This window comes from Festucalex cinctus, chromosome 12, assembly GCF_051991245.1.
Source record: "Festucalex cinctus isolate MCC-2025b chromosome 12, RoL_Fcin_1.0, whole genome shotgun sequence".
NCBI classification, from domain to species: Eukaryota; Metazoa; Chordata; class Actinopteri; order Syngnathiformes; family Syngnathidae; genus Festucalex; species Festucalex cinctus.
The window spans coordinates 12,430,247-12,448,896 of NC_135422.1; the positions used below are offsets into that span (position 1 = coordinate 12,430,247).

Here is an 18,650-nt window from a genome sequence, read left to right on the forward strand (position 1 = left end):
TTTTTTTTTAAAGAAAAAAAAAAGCCTTACTATACATGGTCGTTTTTAAAAACAAAAAATAAAATGCCTTACTATACATGGTCCTTTAAAAAAAAAAAAGCCTTACTATACATGGTCATTTTTAAAAACAAAAAATAAAATGCCTTACTATACATGGTCCTTAAAAAAAAAATACAAATAAAAACGCCTTACTATACATGGTCGTTTAAAAAAAATATATATATATATGCCTTACTATACATGGTCGTTTTTTTTAAAGAAAAAAAAAAAGCCTTACTATACATGGTCGTTTTTAAAAACAAAAAATAAAATGCCTTACTGTACATAGCTGTTTAAAAAAAACAAAAACGCCTTACTATACATGGTCGTTTAAAAACAAACAAACAAAAAAAAAAAACGCCTTACTATACAGTACATGGTCCTTTTTAAAAACAAAAAATAAAATGCCTTACTATACATGGTCGTTTTTAAAAACACAAAATAAAATGCCTTACTATACATGGTCCTTTAAAAAGAAAAAAAAAAAAACGCCTTTACTATACATGGTCGTTTATAAAAAAAAAAAAAAAAACCTTGCTATACATGGTCGTTTTTAAAAACAAAAAATAAAACGCCTTACAATACATGGTCGTTTAAAAAAAAAAAAAAAAAAAGCCTTGCTATACATGGTCGTTAAAAAAAAAATAAAAAAATGCCTTACTATACATGGTCCTTTAAAAAAAAAAAGCCTTACTATACATGGTCATTTTTAAAAACAAAAAATAAAATGCCTTACTATACATGGTCCTTAAAAAAAATACAAATAAAAACGCCTTACTATACATGGTCGTTTAAAAAAAAAAAAAAAAAAATGCCTTAATATACATGGTCGTTTTTTTTTAAAGAAAAAAAAAAAGCCTTACTATACATGGTCGTTTTTAAAAACAAAAAATAAAATGCCTTACTATACATAGCTGTTTAAAAAAAAAAAAACGCCTTACTATACATGGTCGTTTAAAAAAACAAACAAAAAAAAAACGCCTTACTATACAGTACATGGTCCTTTTTAAAAACAAAAAATAAAAAGCCTTACTATACATGGTCATTTTTAAAAACAAAAAATAAAATGCCTTACTATACATGGTCCTTAAAAAAAATACAAATAAAAACGCCTTACTATACATGGTCGTTTAAAAAAAAATTAAAAAAAATGCCTGGTCGTTTTTTTTTAAAGAAAAAAAAAAGCCTTACTATACATGGTCGTTTTTAAAAACAAAAAATAAAATGCCTTACTATACATGGTCCTTTAAAAAAAAAAAAAAAAAAAAAACGCCTTTACTATACATGGTCGTTTATAAAAAAAAAAAAAAAAAACTTGCTATACATGGTCGTTTTTAAAAACAAAAAATAAAACGCCTTACAATACATGGTCGTTAAAAAAAAAAAAAAAAACAAAAAAAAAAAAAAGCCTTGCTATACATGGTCGTTAAAAAAACAAAAAACAAAAATGCCTTACTATACATGGTCCTTTAAAAAAAAAAAAGCCTTACTATACATGGTCATTTTTAAAAACAAAAAATAAAATGCCTTACTATACATGGTCCTTAAAAAAAATACAAATAAAAACGCCTTACTATACATGGTCGTTTAAAAAAAAATAAAAAAAAATGCCTTAATATACATGGTCGATTTTTTTTAAAGAAAAAAAAAAGCCTTACTATACATGGTCGTTTTTAAAAACAAAAAAGAAAATGCCTTACTATACATGGTCATTTTTAAAAACAAAAAATAAAAAAAAACAACGCCTTAAAAAAAAAAAAGCCTTGCTATACATGGTCCTTAAAAAAAATACAAATAAAAACGCCTTACTATACATGGTCGTTTAAAAAAAATCTATATATATATGCCTTACTATACATGGTTAAAAAAAAAAAAAAAAAAAAAGCTTAAAAAAAAAAAACGCCTTACTATAAATGGTCGTTTAAAAAAAAACAAAAAAAAACACCTTACTACACATGGTCGTTTTTAAAAACAAAAAACAAAAAAAACGCCTCACTATACATGGTCGTTTTAAAAACAAACAAAAAAAACGCCTTACTATACATGGTCGTTTAAAAAAAAAACAAAAAAAAACGCCTTACTATACAGTACATGGTCCTTTTTAAAAACAAAAAATAAAACGCCTTACTATACATGGTCGTTTTTAAAAACAAAAAACAAAAAAAAACAACGCCTTAAAAAAAAAAAAGCCTAACTATACATGGTCTTTTTAAAAAACAAACAAAAAAACGCCTTACTATACATGGTCGTTTAAAAAAAAAAAAAACGCCTTATATGGTCGTTTTTAAAAAACAAACAAAAAAAACGGCTTACTATACATGGTCGTTAAAAAAAAAAAACGCCGTTTTTTTGGGTTGTTTTTTTTTAAGCAGCATTGATATTTTTAAGAAGAATGAAGCTGAGAAATGTCACAACCTGATTTACCCAAACTCAATTAATGGGGTGTATAAAACCTTACATTAGAAATGACCACACAAACACAGCACACATTGTGTCAGCTTACGAAATCTTTTTGATGATCACGTGCTACAAGTTGAAGTCTTCATCGATGGGAAAGTCAGCAAAACCTTGAGATGTTTTTTAATATTCGGTCAAACATTTTCACTGTTCGTTATTCATGTTGAAGGAAGTGTTTCTATTCATAGAAATAGGATTTGAAAGCTCTTCCAAACATATTGACATTGGGGATTTATGCCTGACTGACTTATTAAATGCCACAAGGAGAAAAACAAAAAGTACTGTACCTCACTTTCTCCTTTACTTTCTCTCTTCACTTTAAGTCAACTTTCTTTTACTTGATTTCTTGTATTTTATATTTTATTTTGATTTAATTTAATTCGACTTAATTTTAGTTTTCTGTTATTTTATTTAGATTGATTTTTCGCTTAATTTTATTATTTTGTCTTAACACAGTAGTGCTAGATTCACTTTTATTGTAAGAGAGAGTATATCAGGTTAAAAGTTAAATGCTGTGCTGGTGTCACGAGTATCATCATACTAGTGTCAATAAAGGCTCAATATTATGTTAGGTTTTTGTCGGTGATACTTAAAACATAACGTGATACATTAGGTATATTATTTTTGAGTAGAAGAGGACGGATTTTGTAATATTCTCTGGCCTAAACAGCCCAAGTGTTTAATCGGATTTCAATGACATGACCAGGATTTCCATGTTAGGAAAATGTCAGAAGAAGCTAAAGCTGCTAGAATACTAAGCAAACTTGCCCTTTTGACACCAGATGCCCCCCCCCCCCAATCCTGAAAACCATATCCTTAAATCAAGGACAACAAAGTATTTAAAATATTGTTTTGACATCAAACCGTCTGTGTTTTTGGGTTTTTTTCTGATTCCAAACATCCTGAGGACAGACGACGTGTGCCAGAAGATTAAAAAATTTAAAAAAACAAAAACAAAAAAAAAACAGGATCTGGATATGCCTGAAGGCAAAAACACAAGGTATAAATAATGAACTGAAACTGAACAAGGAATCAGTCGTACATCATTTTAGGTGGAGAACAATGTCATATTTTGGGGATAGTCAAAGTTTCTATGAGTAGAATGAATAATTTTAATGATTAAATTTAAAACAGTTACTGACTTTAAATTCTTAATGTAAACTTACAAAGGGTAGAGAATACAGTAAATAAATACATATAGACAGTATACACACATTAGTCTAAGAATGTTAAAGGTCAACACTAAAAATGTTTAAAAAAAAAAATATTTACAAAGGGTAAACACTGGATTGTATTGTTTCCCAATGTTGGAATAGTGAATGCTGTAAGCTTGCATTCATTACATAAGAGGCCAACAAAGCAGCGAGGTCATTGCTGGGGGTCGGCTGACAACAACATATGATTCACGGCTTGCTGTGTGCCCTTTTTTTTTTATTTTATTTGTTTTTTGTTTTTTTTAATCCCGGCCCCCTCGTCCACGTCGCGGCGGCGGGAACCGTCCGCAGCTCCTTCGCCGGTGGCCCTTTTTTTCCGCAACGTCGCCGCCCGTTTGGCGCCGAGCGGCAATGTCACCCCGCGTGCTTCCATCTTTGCCCGGGCGGCGAATAAAAGCAGAATATGGCACATGTCACAACAAGACGTGTCCCCTAGGCGCTCGCTGTGCTGACGTCGCAAAGAATCGACGTTGTCAGCATCTGCAAACAACTTTTTTTTTTTTTTTTTTGGAGCATGTGGCATAGTGGTGAGCACGTCTGACTCAAAGTTTTGCAATCCGGGGTTCGAAACATGGCTCCCATGTGTGGAATTTGTGGGCTCTCTTTTTTTCTTTTGTAACATGAAAAATATTACAAATCAAATGTGGCCCCTGAGCCCAAAAGTTTGCCCAACATTGCTGTAACTCATTGACCGTGTATGGTTTATTTATGTCCGAGAAGGAATGTTTTTCTTCTTTTTCTTTGGTGGGGGCGAGGGGGTCTTCGTGTCCCTCAATTGTGCCTATAGAGGCCTTGAAAGAAGTAACAGCTGCAGACGCCAGCTGCTTGACAAGTGCTCCACACTTACGACATTATAGTAGCGCTATTGTGCGTCCAGACAGTCAAACCTGATCCTTACAAGGCCAACCCCAAAATAAACCCAACAAAGATGCTGTTAAATAGTAATGTAGTAGCAAAAGATGTTACGAGATAATGGCAAAATTGTACACGAACCTAAGCATTAAAAGAAGTGACTTGTTGGCTGTTTGGTTACTAAAGGGTTTGCTTGGGGCCTATTAATTGATTTTGATCATCAATTAATCATATGAAGCCATTGTTTCTTTTAAATTCTCAGAATTTCAGACTCTCAAGAGTAAATATTCTCAAATTTCTGTTGTCCTCCATGAAAACAGACTGATTTTTTTTTCCTTTTTTTTTTTTTTTTTTTTTTTTACATCAAAATAAGACTTTTATCTTGGTTTAACATTGGAAAACAATAATCGACATTTCTGACTATTTTCTGGTTCATGCCAAACTGAATCATAATTAATTTTTTAGTGCATTTTCTGTGCTGACACTTTATAATGTCCTCTTTTTGAATAAAGGGATAGAAATTGAAAAAAACGTTTTTAATTAAAATAAAAAAGACATTCATTGATTACTAAAATAAATAAATAAATCATAGTTAGCCCTAAATAATTTAACAATCGTTTTTGAATGCTGAACTGTAAATATATTTAGCCAGAAAAACACTATATTCTCTGCATAAATGTAAATACTTTTATAGTTAATTTAATTCATTATAAGAAAACATCAACACGTATACTGAACAAACATTTGGACCTCTATGTGTATCTGACTGTAATGAATAAGTCTTACTGAAATGTATTAAATGTTTGAATTGAAAACTAAATTAACCGTGCCAAAATTCAAACATGGTTAGGATATAATTGTTTAAAAAAAAAAAAAAACAACTCCATAATCTGTTGAAGAACAAATGTTCTAAATAACATATAATGTACTGTAAAATGAAAAACTTGATGGACTTGCTGTGCTAAAAATGCCAGCACTAAACATGTTATAAGTTGGTTATATTTTGACTTCATTTCAAAGCAGTTACTTTTTTTTTTTAACTACACAACTAAATGCAATAAAATTGTAAGCTTGCTCATCTTACGCCCTTCTTACAAGTCTTAATGACAGCAAAAGATGAGCTTTGTTACATCATGAGCACCAAATATGTCCCACTGTTGACCTGACCGAAGGAGGGTCTTCATTGTTGATTCCCAAGTCTGAGTCAAGATCTAAAGAAGACGCTTGTCTTGGTCCGTCTGTCCTCGACCAGCCATACATGGCACAGACGGACTTCCCTGTCCTTGTCATGCCATTCAAGGAGTGCAGTTGTCAATGGGGCGGTGGGCTACCATACGCGGAGAAAACTCAGCCCCCCCTCCTCGGGCTATAAAATGGGCTGACCTGACACTCTGACACCCCTCCAGCTGAAAGTCTCCCAAGGTCTCAAGGTGCCCAGTGCTGATTTGGTGAGTACGGGAAACCACGCAAGTGTGGATTTATGCCAAGACGGTGGACTCGGATTGGACTTGATTTTTCACTCTCTACCGTCTAACCTCGTCATCATTCATCCGGAAACATTCCATCATCATCGTTTTGCTGTTTTTGGCAAACAAATAAACTGAACCTTAAATTAAAAAAAAAAAAAAAAAAAAAATGTTAACAAAATAAAAACGAAAACTAACTAAAATGGCATTTTATGTTTTCAAAACTAACTAAAACCATAATTATAGCGAAAATGTCCTTCGTTTTTGGTAATTGATTGTCATGAATACATGAGCCTTTGGGAATGATTTTATTTCGATATCAGCCGGGATAAAGACGTTTGAAAGTGACATCATCTAGCAGCAGCCAATAGAAAAGCACCTTCAGATAACGTTGTTCCTAGCGACAAATTTGCTTGCTTGACTTTTGGTTCCAATGGTTTGGCTCGCGTGCTTCTTCATTTCAATCAGCTGAAATGCAACGCTAGGTAAGAAATGTTACTTTTTTCATTTTACCATGGTGTTTATTAAATATTGTGCACAAGTAATATGCATAAAAACAAAACAAAAAACTAAATCTAATACTGAAACTAAAACTAAACTAAACATTTTTTTTAAAACATACTAATGAAAATTAAGAGAACCTCCTTGAAAACTAATTAACTCAATTAAAAAACAAAACAAACTTAAAAACTAACTAAAATGAAAATTCCTTGGAGGGCCAGAGAAAACCCCAATTGAAACTCCTAAAACCGAATCCTAACCATCCAATTTCGATATCGCTTATCCGTGTGTTTCAGAGGTGACAGCATGTGCGACGACGACGAGACGACCGCCCTGGTGTGCGACAACGGCTCGGGTCTGGTGAAGGCCGGGTTCGCCGGGGACGACGCGCCCCGTGCCGTCTTCCCGTCCATCGTCGGCCGCCCTCGTCACCAGGTGAAGAACGTTTCCGCGATTGCGGCCATAATTCGAGTCGAAGTACCAATTTTGAATTTTACAACCGCCATCTTATAACCGTGTGTTGCCTCCTCGGCGTTCTGTCAGGGTGTGATGGTGGGCATGGGCCAGAAAGACTCGTACGTGGGCGACGAAGCCCAAAGCAAGCGTGGCATCCTGACCCTCAAGTATCCCATCGAGCACGGCATCATCACCAACTGGGACGACATGGAGAAGATCTGGCACCACACCTTCTACAACGAGCTGAGGGTGGCCCCCGAGGAGCACCCCACCCTGCTGACCGAGGCGCCCCTCAACCCAAAGGCCAACCGCGAGAAGATGACCCAGATCATGTTCGAGACCTTCAACGTGCCCGCCATGTACGTGGCCATCCAGGCCGTGCTGTCCCTGTACGCCTCCGGTCGCACCACCGGTACGTCGTCGCCGCCGGCGGACGGACGGACGGACGGGAAGCGGAGGGATTGCGCGAGCTTAATCGAGTTTCCTTTGTCAGGTATCGTTCTGGACTCCGGCGACGGCGTGACGCATAACGTGCCCATCTACGAGGGATACGCCCTCCCCCACGCCATCATGCGCCTGGACTTGGCCGGACGCGACCTCACCGATTACTTGATGAAGATCCTGACCGAGCGCGGCTACTCTTTCGTCACGACAGGTACGCCTCGACCCGATCCCGGGAAATGTTTCGTTCCGCTCCGCTTGGCTGACGTCTCGCCTCGGCAGCCGAGCGTGAGATCGTGCGTGACATCAAGGAGAAGCTGTGCTACGTGGCGCTGGACTTTGAGAACGAGATGGCCACCGCCGCCTCCTCCTCGTCCCTGGAGAAGAGCTACGAGCTGCCGGACGGTCAGGTCATCACCATCGGCAACGAGCGCTTCCGCTGCCCGGAGACCCTCTTCCAGCCCTCCTTTATCGGTACGTAGGAAGCCGTTTCGAAGGAAGTCGTCGATAGACCCGTGTTCAGGGATTCCCAAGTATTAAACAGACTCTATACTTGATGTAAGGCACCCGAAGGTCAAATCTGGCTTCTGATCAATTGAGTTGAAATGCTTGGAAAGCAACACGATAGTTGCTGTAGCTGGAAACATTGTAAATGCGGCAAATTTCACAAAGATGGCGGACATACGGTGCTGAAAACGGTACATTTTAAATAGGGCTGGATTTAAAAAAAAAAATTTGAATAATCGATATCGAATCGATTTTCCTTTTTGAGTGTGATATTGATTAATAAAACCATGAATTGATTATCTAAATCTCCCCCCCCCCCATAAATTCTTTAAATTGGAATTTTAATGGCTTTTTTATAGCTTACTGTTTTCTTGAAATGCACTGTTCACGTGAATTTAAAAGTATTTTCTTACATTTATGAAAGACCTGACTTATTGCATTTTATGACAATTCAGAATATTTTTAATTTATATTTTCAATTATTGAATTAAAACTATGAAAAACATTTTCACGTGATCCATGCTGATGCCAAAGTTTGTGTAAAACTAAAGTGATTATGTAATTTTTATTAATAAATAAATCAGTTGCTGCCTCTGCAGAATTTAATGTTTGTAGAGTTTTTTTTTGTTGTTTTTTTTGTTTTTAAAATTGTCATCATGTCCTTGATATTTAAGAGGAATTGACGTTCCATAATTAATCAACATCGGATTAAACTCTTGTGAATCGAAATCGAATCAATTGAGGAAGTTTGAATCGACACCCAGCCCTAATTTCCAACTTAATAAGGAAGGTCCAACCACTGTTACAATAGTACTTTTTTAATTACTTTTTCTATGAATTATCTAAACCACGTTTCACAAAGATGGCCGTCATGCTACACAAAAAATATTTTACCTCACAAGTCAATATTTTGCCGTAAAATGTCAAATGTATCAAAAGGGGTAGTGTTTCGGGCTGGGACTTACTTTCATAATAAATACAGTATGTTCCGATGCTGCATGAAAGCAAACTTCATCTCAAAGTGTTTGTTGCTGGCTGCATTTTGCCGACAGCCAACTTGAAGTCGCACTTCATCTCCTGCCCGTGCGTCTTATTTAAAGCTGCCGCATATTGTTCACATTTGCTGCCGTCAGCTGTTGGGGGAAGCTGTCTGCCATAGCGCCTGTTACGGCAGCAGACAGTTAACCCCCCCCCCCCCCCCCCCCCCCCCCAACCTCCCGTGTGTGCTTTTTGCACAGGCATGGAGTCAGCCGGCATTCACGAGACCACCTACAACAGCATCATGAAGTGCGACATCGACATCAGGAAGGACCTGTATGCCAACAACGTCCTGTCGGGCGGCACCACCATGTACCCCGGCATTGCGGACCGCATGCAGAAGGAGATCACCGCTCTGGCCCCCAGCACCATGAAGATCAAGGTAGACACTTTAAGTCCACAAACCAAAACCATCTAACACACTGAATCTGAAAACCACTACAGTAATTTGTGTAAAATTGCTTCAACTCGGCTAAAAATGAGGGGTGTCAGGCGATTACAATTTGTAATCATTATTAATCACAACTTCAATAGTTAACTCACAAGATCTGTTCAAAGTTGTACAATAAAATGTACAATTTTTCATACTCTGGTTAACACAAGTGGAAAAATGTTAAATAGAAATATAGCAGCATCTTTTAGTCATTGATACAGTAATTTCATAATAAATCATAAAATTGAGTTAAAATTAAAAAGATGTACTGTACTGTAAAAAACAAGTGTGATATTGATTTGCGTTGAGGTCATTTTCTGCCACTAGATGGCATAATTGCATTTGTAAGACATTGGCGACAGCTCAGTGCATTTTTCTTTTCATATTAAGAGCTATCGAATCTTTAACATGAACTAACTTGTGAAATTCTGCACATTTTTTAAATCATAAAACACAACTTGACCCCAGTCTCCACAAATATATGCATTATTAAAATTTTAACGTGGACAAAATTAGTGGCCTTAAAGGAACTTTAACTCAAAATGAACGCACTCATTTTGACACCCCCTACTAAACAAATATTTTGAAATTTTCTGTGTCCAGATCATAGCCCCCCCTGAGAGGAAGTACTCAGTGTGGATTGGAGGCTCCATCCTGGCCTCCCTGTCCACCTTCCAGCAGATGTGGATCAGCAAGCAGGAGTACGACGAAGCCGGACCCTCCATCGTCCACAGGAAGTGCTTCTAAGCTTCCTTCCACAGCAGCAATTCCTTTGCTGCCATCCAAACATTTGTTTACACTTTATACATGTATAGGTTTATAAATAAACAGGAAGCCAGGACCTGCAACGCGCGCCTCTGTGCCATCTTTCTGTTTAAAGTCAGACAAACGAGTCTGGCTAAAGTGAGCTGCTTTTAAATTAAAAAAAAAGTGTCCTTTGTTCACGTGATTTGCGAATAAAGGTTATTAAAGATTTGAATTAGAAAAGATTAGCGCAAGCGGAGAGGATAAGCCTCCGCGCCACCTTTCATTGAGGGAAAACACAGGTGGTCATGTGACCTCGGCTTGCTAATCCCTTTTGGTACATTGATGGACAAACCTCACTCTGCCCGACTATAATAATAATAATCATAATAAAATTCAAAGGTCTAATATCATTACAGTCAAGTCAATGTTCTGTATATGATCGTATTGCTGCACTACAATGTATGCTATATTTTTAACACAACACAAAACTCAGCGTGCTATTGGTTAGCACATCTGCCTCACGGTCGACAGGTTCCGCTTTTGATTCCGACATCCAACTCCTCTGTGACCCTAACAAGGACAAGCACGATAGAAGCTGGATGGATAGTCAACGCTGTCACAGTCCACTTGCATTGGGGCCAAGTAGGAGCAATTACACGCCACAACCAGCAGAAGGTGCTAATCTTAAACAGCTTGTTGACACCCACTGACAGGACCGGGGTGGAACATCTGCTGACACAGCAGTACTGGGTCAAGGGTCAAAGGAACATACTGCTAGCATTGGGCCAAAACCTGGACAAGCGATCAACAACTTTGACAAAACTGACAGCTGAACACCAATTCAATCAAAATAGAGAGCTATATATCAGATCTGAACCTCGAACTGCGGAACTGTGAGAGAGAAGTGCTAACCATTGCTGTCCATTGTGCTGCTAGCTGAAGTCATAATAATTGACAATGGTGTTTTTTCTTCACATCAAAGCACATTTCAGAGAATATTTTTAAATGATAGGACATTTCAAGAAAAAAAAAGAAAATTTTTGTGGACAGTGCCTCTGTAGTGTGCCACCAATCCCGGCGGATCCTGGTTTTCATATCAGCACAAGGCTCGCGGCACGTTTGATAATTTGGCAGCCCGATCCCAGACAGAGCAGGAGTGTCTTGGAAATGCACCTGATGGAGTGACAGCTTCGTGGCAGGAAGTCTTACAGAAACTAAAACCTTGTCTAAACCTGCTCAGACCACATTGAACACTGGCCCAGGCTAGACAGGTGTAGCGATATATTTCCTTCATTTTTGAAAATAAATGTATCGTATAAAATTACGTTGCTTTTCATTTAATATTATGAAAAAAATATTTTACAAAGTATGTTCACCTAATTGGCCCTCATGCATCACATATTTGAATGTGCCTTCCCTGTACTCTAAAAATTGATTGGTTAAAACAAAAAAACAAAAAATACCAATATAGCAGGTTAAGCTCATTTTGGCTAATTAATTGGTCAGACCATTCCGGGTGGTTACGGGCATACCAATTTTATTAGTTAGCCAAATAACCAATGAAATTGGTTGCAATAGAAAGTAAGTCGAAATAGATTACTTGGAAATGTATGTATTGTATCAATTCATTGTTTTCTAAATGTATTTACAATATAGTGTCACGATAGATCACGGCGTCACTAGCTCTGTGGACTAGTGGGAGAGTGTCCACCCTGAGACTGGGAGGTTGTGGGTTCAAGCCTTGGCCGGTTCGTACTACAGACTATAAAAATGGGACACATTTGCCTCCCTGCTTGACACTTAGCATAATGAGTTGGAATCGGGGGGGTTAGATCTCCAAATGAGTCCCGACGCGACCTGTGCTGCTCACCACTCCCTCAGGGGATGGGTCAAATACAAAGAACATTTTTTTTTCCCCACAGAGGTGGGTGTGACAATCAGTGGTACTTTTTTGTCAGCCTCCAACACAGATTAACCAATCTCTTGGTCAGAATGACCAATTTGTATCGATTGGCCCAATTACCAATACATATTGGTTGAAAACATAAATTGAACTCAATGTTCCAGTGAAGTGAATTACACCAAACCAGAAGCCCCGTGCGTGCGTGCGCGCGCGTGCGTGCGAGGAGGAGGAGCAGGGAGGAAGATGAGGTGGCGGGGGCAGTACTTAAAGGCGGATTAACGCTGGCAAAGACATTCACCGCGAAGCTCCCCTCCACGCAGACACCTGATGTGAGGCTGGTGCACGTCGGAGGGCTTGGAAGTCAGACCCCCTCCTCCTACTTCCTTCCTGCCTACACCACCACCACATGACGGGGGGGCAACGTGGCGGCGGCGGCGGCGGTGTGGCGGTAGGAGCGCACGGCGGCACACGCAGCGGGACGCGCAGGCAGACAAAGAGACGCTCGGCGCGGCGGGATGCGCCCTGACGCCAGCCTTGGACTCTTTTTTGGGGGAAAGTAAAACAAGGGGGAAAGAAGAGCACGAAAAGAAGAAAAGAAAGAATTTCTTTTTTGAATCTTTTTTTGGAAAGACTGCCGGACCACCACCACCACTTGTGCCCTCCTCTGCTCCTCCGGATGCTCAGAAATGGGGGAATGGACTATACTAGAGAGGCTCCTGGAGGCTGCTGTCCAGCAGCACTCGACTATGATCGGAAGGTAAGGCGAGCGAGACGAAGGACAAGAAGGGACGCAGCAGCCTCCAGGATCGTCTTTAGCATGGTCCACGGTCCCCCAGCTTCTGTCTTGTGCACCCCCCACCCCTCCTCCCACAGGACCGTGTCTGTGCACCCCCCTCCTCGTTTGGTGTATGTGTTGTGGTTTGCCCTATCCATGTCCAATTAGGGTAGACGGTAAGGCAAGGCAAAAGCGCTTCAGCACCCAGGACAGCTCCCGTGCGCAAAAAAAAAACAAACAAACAAAAAAACCCACACTCGACGTGCGCCTTTGGTTCCTCTTTGAAATGAGTTCACTTGTTTGCACTTGTTTTTTTCTCCCTATCGAAAAAGGATCCTGCTGACGGTGGTGGTGATCTTCCGCATCCTGATCGTGGCCATCGTGGGGGAGACGGTGTACGATGACGAGCAGACCATGTTCGTGTGCAACACGCTGCAGCCGGGCTGCAACCAGGCGTGCTACGACAAGGCGTTCCCCATCTCGCACATCCGATACTGGGTCTTCCAGATCATCATGGTGTGCACGCCCAGCCTGTGCTTCATCACCTACTCGGTGCACCAGTCGGCCAAGCAGAAGGAGCGCCGCTACTCCACCATCTACCTGACGCTGGACAAGGAGCCCGACTCGCTGCTGAAGCGCGTCGGCGGCGGCGGAGGGGGAGGAGGTGGGGGCGACGACTCGGCCAAGAAGATCAAGAACACGGTGGTGAACGGCGTGGTGCTGCAGAACAGCGAGAACTCCACCAAGGAGGCGGAGCCTGACTGCCTGGAGGTGAAGGAGATGCCCAACGCGGCGGCCGCCAGAACTACAAAGTCCAAAATGAGGCGGCAGGAGGGCATCTCGCGCTTCTACATCATCCAGGTGGTGTTCCGCAACGCGCTGGAGATCGGCTTCCTGGTGGGCCAGTACTTCCTGTACGGCTTCAATGTGCCCTCCGTGTACGAGTGCGACCGCTACCCGTGCATCAAGGACGTGGAGTGCTACGTGTCGCGGCCCACCGAGAAGACGGTCTTCCTGGTCTTCATGTTCGCCGTGAGCGGCTTCTGCGTGGTGCTCAACCTGGCCGAGCTCAACCACCTGGGCTGGCGCAAGATCAAGACGGCCGTGCGCGGCGTGCAGGCCCGCAGGAAGTCCATCTACGAGATCCGCAACAAGGACCTGCCGCGGATGAGCGTGCCCAATTTCGGGCGCACGCAGTCCAGCGACTCGGCTTACGTCTAAAGTGGACAACATAGACCCCCCCCCCCCCCCCCAAAAAAAAAAATCCTCTCCCCCCCTCTTATGCGTTTGGAACTTGTGACTATTACGCACGCCTGAATACGTGTCATGACTTTTCAACAGTGGGCAAGTTTGATTTCCCCTTTCTTTCCATCCATTTTGGGCTTGGATTGGGCTTGCTAATTTATTGCACTGATGCATTTTTTTTTATTTTTTTTTTTGGGAGTTGAGAGCAACCATGTGTTGACTACTGCACAGACCGGACACTTCATTAGGTACACCAGTGATAATGGTATTATATTTTTCCCAAAAACCACAATATTTGAACTGAAAGATGTACCTAATGATGTGACCAAGTCCCCTTGAAAATGCACTCAAAGGAGGTAAACACCTGAAAGCTTGATCCAAAAATGTGCTTTTTTTTCTCATCTTCTACTTGTAGTTAAATGGCACCATCAAAAGGACACTAATATATCCATATCCATATAGATATAAAGAAATATATAAACACATACATGTCAGTATTTGTGTTGCCTGTGTCACACCACTTGACCTTAAAACATAACAGCCGCTCCATTGCTTTCTTATATCAACCGTCGCTGCAAACGCTAACGTCTGTGACTTTACCTTTTTTTTTTTTTTTGTAGGACACACCAAAGCGCCCACAGATTTGTATTATTTATTAAGTGGTTTCTCTTTTTTCGCTTTTCTTTGTGTAATCAAGTGCCATACTTGTATATAGACATGATATAAATGTATACATATATAAATATATATAGAATATATATATAGACTATAAAAATGAAATATTCACCATCAACAAGAAGCTTATTTCCCTTACTTGGATGCTAACTAAAGCCCATTTTTTTAAACAAATGCTTTCATTAATGTGATTTCAATGAATAAAAAATGGATATGAGCTTTATTTCAACTGTGGGAAATGAAGAAAGTCTTTTTTACTCCTCCTCCCCAACACAAATCAAAAAGCTCGAAGTAAGAAAAACAGCACAAATTGAGTTTTTTTTTAAACATTAAAAAAAAAAAAAAAAAAAAAAAAAAAAAAAAAACTACTCTGGTGCTACATTTTGCTTTGTTTTCCAAAGAATGGTTTGGAATTGTAACCAAAAAGACATCAGAATAAGGAATGATGAGTAAATAAAAAGTGGGATTCATGTACACTACAAGTGTGTGAGGCGCAGTGGTTTTTGTGCGTGTGTGTGTGGCCTTGGTGCAGTGACTGTAGCCACGCCCGCTCCACTGCGGGACACACCTCTTACACGGGTGATGCCGCATCACTGATGCACAAGTCCATATTATATGCAGCAGACACAACATTAGGTACACCTGAGCACTCAAACAGGATTTAATATCAAAGATTTGCCTTTATAATCATGAGAAATCAGTTTTGATGGACACTATGGGGAAGTATTCATTTGCGTAATGTTAATTACAGTGGTTGCACGTCATACTTTTGGGTACTGGATTTCTTCAACAAATCACCAAGTGCACTTACGTCAAATAAACGCTTCCCTCATGTAATCACTCGCTTTTCCCATCAGGGTAGTAACTGCAGAATTACTTCAACTCACAGGTGCTACATTTCAAGTCAGTCGCTAACCAAAACAGCAGCACCTACTGAGGAGACTAAAAAGTATTTCAGATTCGGGTGGCTGAATGATTTTTTTTTGTGATGTGGCGACAGCATCAGACTTTTAGTGTTCCAGCTGACATGTGGTCACTCCAGAATGTTGGGTGCGTCCAAGTTTACTTTTTTTTTATTTATTTTTTTTACATTTTGACATTATTTAATATATAGAAAAAAACAAAAAAGAAAACTCAATTTATAGAGTGCACATAATAATAATAATAATAATAATAATAATAATAATAATAATAATAATAACAACAAAAATAAACATACATAAAATATTATTATAATAAAAATATAATATTCTAATATATACGGTAATATATATTTAAGCTGTCAAACGTTTACACCAAGTACCCACGCAAAAACATATACTCTCTCCAAATGCCACCAACATGACCAATATTAAAATCCGATTATGTGTTAGGCCCAAGTGTTCATCAAAAATGAAAAACAAAGATTTTCTTCTTATTACCATAAGACACTGTAACATTATTCACAGTTTGAACAATGACACCACGCTTAAGATGTAGGAACATAAAAACTACTTGAAGAATGATTCCATTATAAATGTATTGCATTTAATCGTTATAATTGCAAATACAATTGTACTTAAAAGGTACTTAAAAATGTACTGGATTTTTCACGTTTTAAATGTTAGATGTTGGAAATTTCATTCCTATTTAATTCCGCAATTCTTTCACATACCATTAGAGGGAGCCCATGTTCTACTAGTGGTGCTCCTACCACACTTAGATAATGTCCGTACATTTTTTAACTTTAAAAAATATCCTACTGTAAAATATTTCTATTAAAAACATTACATTATTCTGAAAAAAAAACCTTAAATTGTACTTTTAGTTCCACGTAACACTTATTGTGATGCACCACTAACAACTGATGAATGTTACTCTCAAAAAACATTGTCGTATTTTTTGTATTACAATATATAACCTATAGATGCTAATATATTGTATTTTTGTTATTATTCATTATTGACTATGTTTTCAATATTAGTCTAAAAATAACTTACACTTATGTTTTACAATTTGCATGTAAAATGTATGATATGGTTAGTTTATGTTTTTTTTAAAGGAATAATTCCTCCAATATTGTAATATAATTACTATGCACAATGTTCCAATGTGGAAGTCTCCGTGCATTCCAGAAAGGACCAGAGCCCATTTCTGGTGCGCTCGCCTCCACCCGTTCACCTCTCATTTGCGAGAGGAATCAGACGGGATTGATGAGGAGGAAGTGTGCTCCCTGAAGGTCATGAGAGAACAAGAAGAGGAAAAAGAGAGGAAGGGCTGCCCCTCCTCTTGAATAGAAGAAAAAAAGAAAAGATACTTGCAGGTGACAAGTGAAGGCCAAGTCCTCTCGCCAGCGTGACTCTGCAAAGTTGGAAGGAATCGACCAGCAGCACAAGAGGCAGCGGTGACGCATCCGTCTCCCGTATGCTCTCCTTCAACTTTAAAAACGAAAGAAAAAGAAACAAAAAAAAGACTTTGATGTTACACTCTCTTGTTGCTCACAGTTCACAAGTGTGACAAAATGGAGGCAATCAGCGTCCGTCACGATGACAAATCGCCGCCGCTGAGAGCTGGGACGTTTTTTTTTAATGCCTTTTCATCCGGTCGGAGCGTTCCTTCGCTCGTCTTTCAAACGTCAGGAAAAATAGCAGAAATAATTGGGCTGTGGTGCAATGCGATTACACACGCTGCCGTGCATTTTTTTTTTTTTTTTTTTTTACATCATGCAGGACTTGGCAGGGAGATCACACGGAGTACCTGAACGTCTCGCTCACTTATGAGTATCAGGAGACAGCAAAATGCACTTACATAATCAAATGACATCCAATATGCAACCTAATCGCAAAAATAAATAAAAAATAAATGCATCATTGTATCATTTTGAAATCAAGCACATATAAAAAGTCTACACACCCCTGTTCAAATGGCAGATTAAAAGTTTTGGTCTTCCGTTTTCACTCAGGAAAATGCACTATATAACAGGATATATACACATGAACTCCTTCTCAATCTATACCTCTGGGCTTCTATAAATGTGTGGTGGTGATTTTTTCCTTTTCAGAATAAAAATAAACATGTACAGTGACTTTCCGGAGGCAGTATTATTGCACTTGAATTGTACCGGATTGTTCAGGTGAACCTACTAATCACCTCAACATGCCACCATGACAACTGCAGTAGTCTGAACTATTTTCAGAGCAAGGCCACCAATTCAACCACGTCGCACCTTCGGATGTGCCATTCGGCCTGGTTGATTAAAGATTAAACATGTCGTATAGCACACGTCCGTGTGTGGCACACGTGCATCCGCAGCTGGGAACGTTAATCCCGACTGTTCACAGGGGAGGCGTGTGAGTGGCGTGCGCGGCACATGCAGTATTTGGGATTCTACACGGACAAAAGAAAGGATTTGGATGCACACACGCATGTTGTGGGGGTGTCACGATGGTACACTGATGTGCAAGTGAACATGACTTACTGGCTCGGCCAGCCAATCTAACCAGATAGCTTCATGAATATATTTACTCTGAAACGCAGATGAAATATGCAAGTCAGCATTTCTGTTGATGGATAGCGTTGCAGTAGACATGTGGTCGCTCAACAACGTTGTGTTCTGGGAGACTTTACTTTCGTAGTCACAGTCTTTTTGTCACCATCATTTCAATTAATATATTTGATTCGGTTTCATTTTATAGTCAATAATTAAAAAAAAACACATTTTGTGAATATTTTTAACTGTTTATCAATTATAACATCCATCCATCCCAGCGGGTGGGGTACGCCCTGAACTTGTTTCAATTATACCATATTAGAGAGTATTATAAGAATATTATTTTGGATTTTTTTTTTTTTATTAATTAATGTATTTAGTACTATTTGAACATAGTCTATTATTTATATATTGAATGCAATGGATTTAAAA

At 39.1% G+C, this 18,650-nt stretch overlaps 2 protein-coding genes and 1 long non-coding RNA gene across 3 annotated transcripts in view; 2 read left to right on the top strand and 1 right to left on the bottom strand.

Moving 5' to 3' along the window:
* LOC144031233 (uncharacterized) overlaps positions 1-18,650 on the bottom strand; it is a 60,381-nt gene that overhangs the window by 32,139 nt on the left and 9,592 nt on the right. Inside the window, exon 3 of the long non-coding RNA XR_013287469.1 lies at positions 17,050-17,166. This is a non-coding gene — a long non-coding RNA (uncharacterized LOC144031233). The remainder of the gene's footprint in view (positions 1-17,049; positions 17,167-18,650) is intronic.
* On the top strand, positions 1,944-10,252 carry LOC144031230 (actin, alpha cardiac muscle 1). Its single transcript, XM_077538125.1, has 7 exons — positions 1,944-6,010; positions 6,826-6,964; positions 7,073-7,397; positions 7,479-7,640; positions 7,709-7,900; positions 9,172-9,353; positions 10,008-10,252. Exons 2-7 carry the CDS (start codon positions 6,836-6,838, stop codon positions 10,149-10,151), a joined length of 1,134 nt encoding a protein of 377 aa, XP_077394251.1. The 5' UTR covers positions 1,944-6,010; positions 6,826-6,835; the 3' UTR covers positions 10,152-10,252.
* Positions 12,284-14,078, top strand: LOC144031231 (gap junction delta-2 protein). Its single transcript, XM_077538126.1, has 2 exons — positions 12,284-12,811; positions 13,162-14,078. Exons 1-2 carry the CDS (start codon positions 12,741-12,743, stop codon positions 14,048-14,050), a joined length of 960 nt encoding a protein of 319 aa, XP_077394252.1. The 5' UTR covers positions 12,284-12,740; the 3' UTR covers positions 14,051-14,078.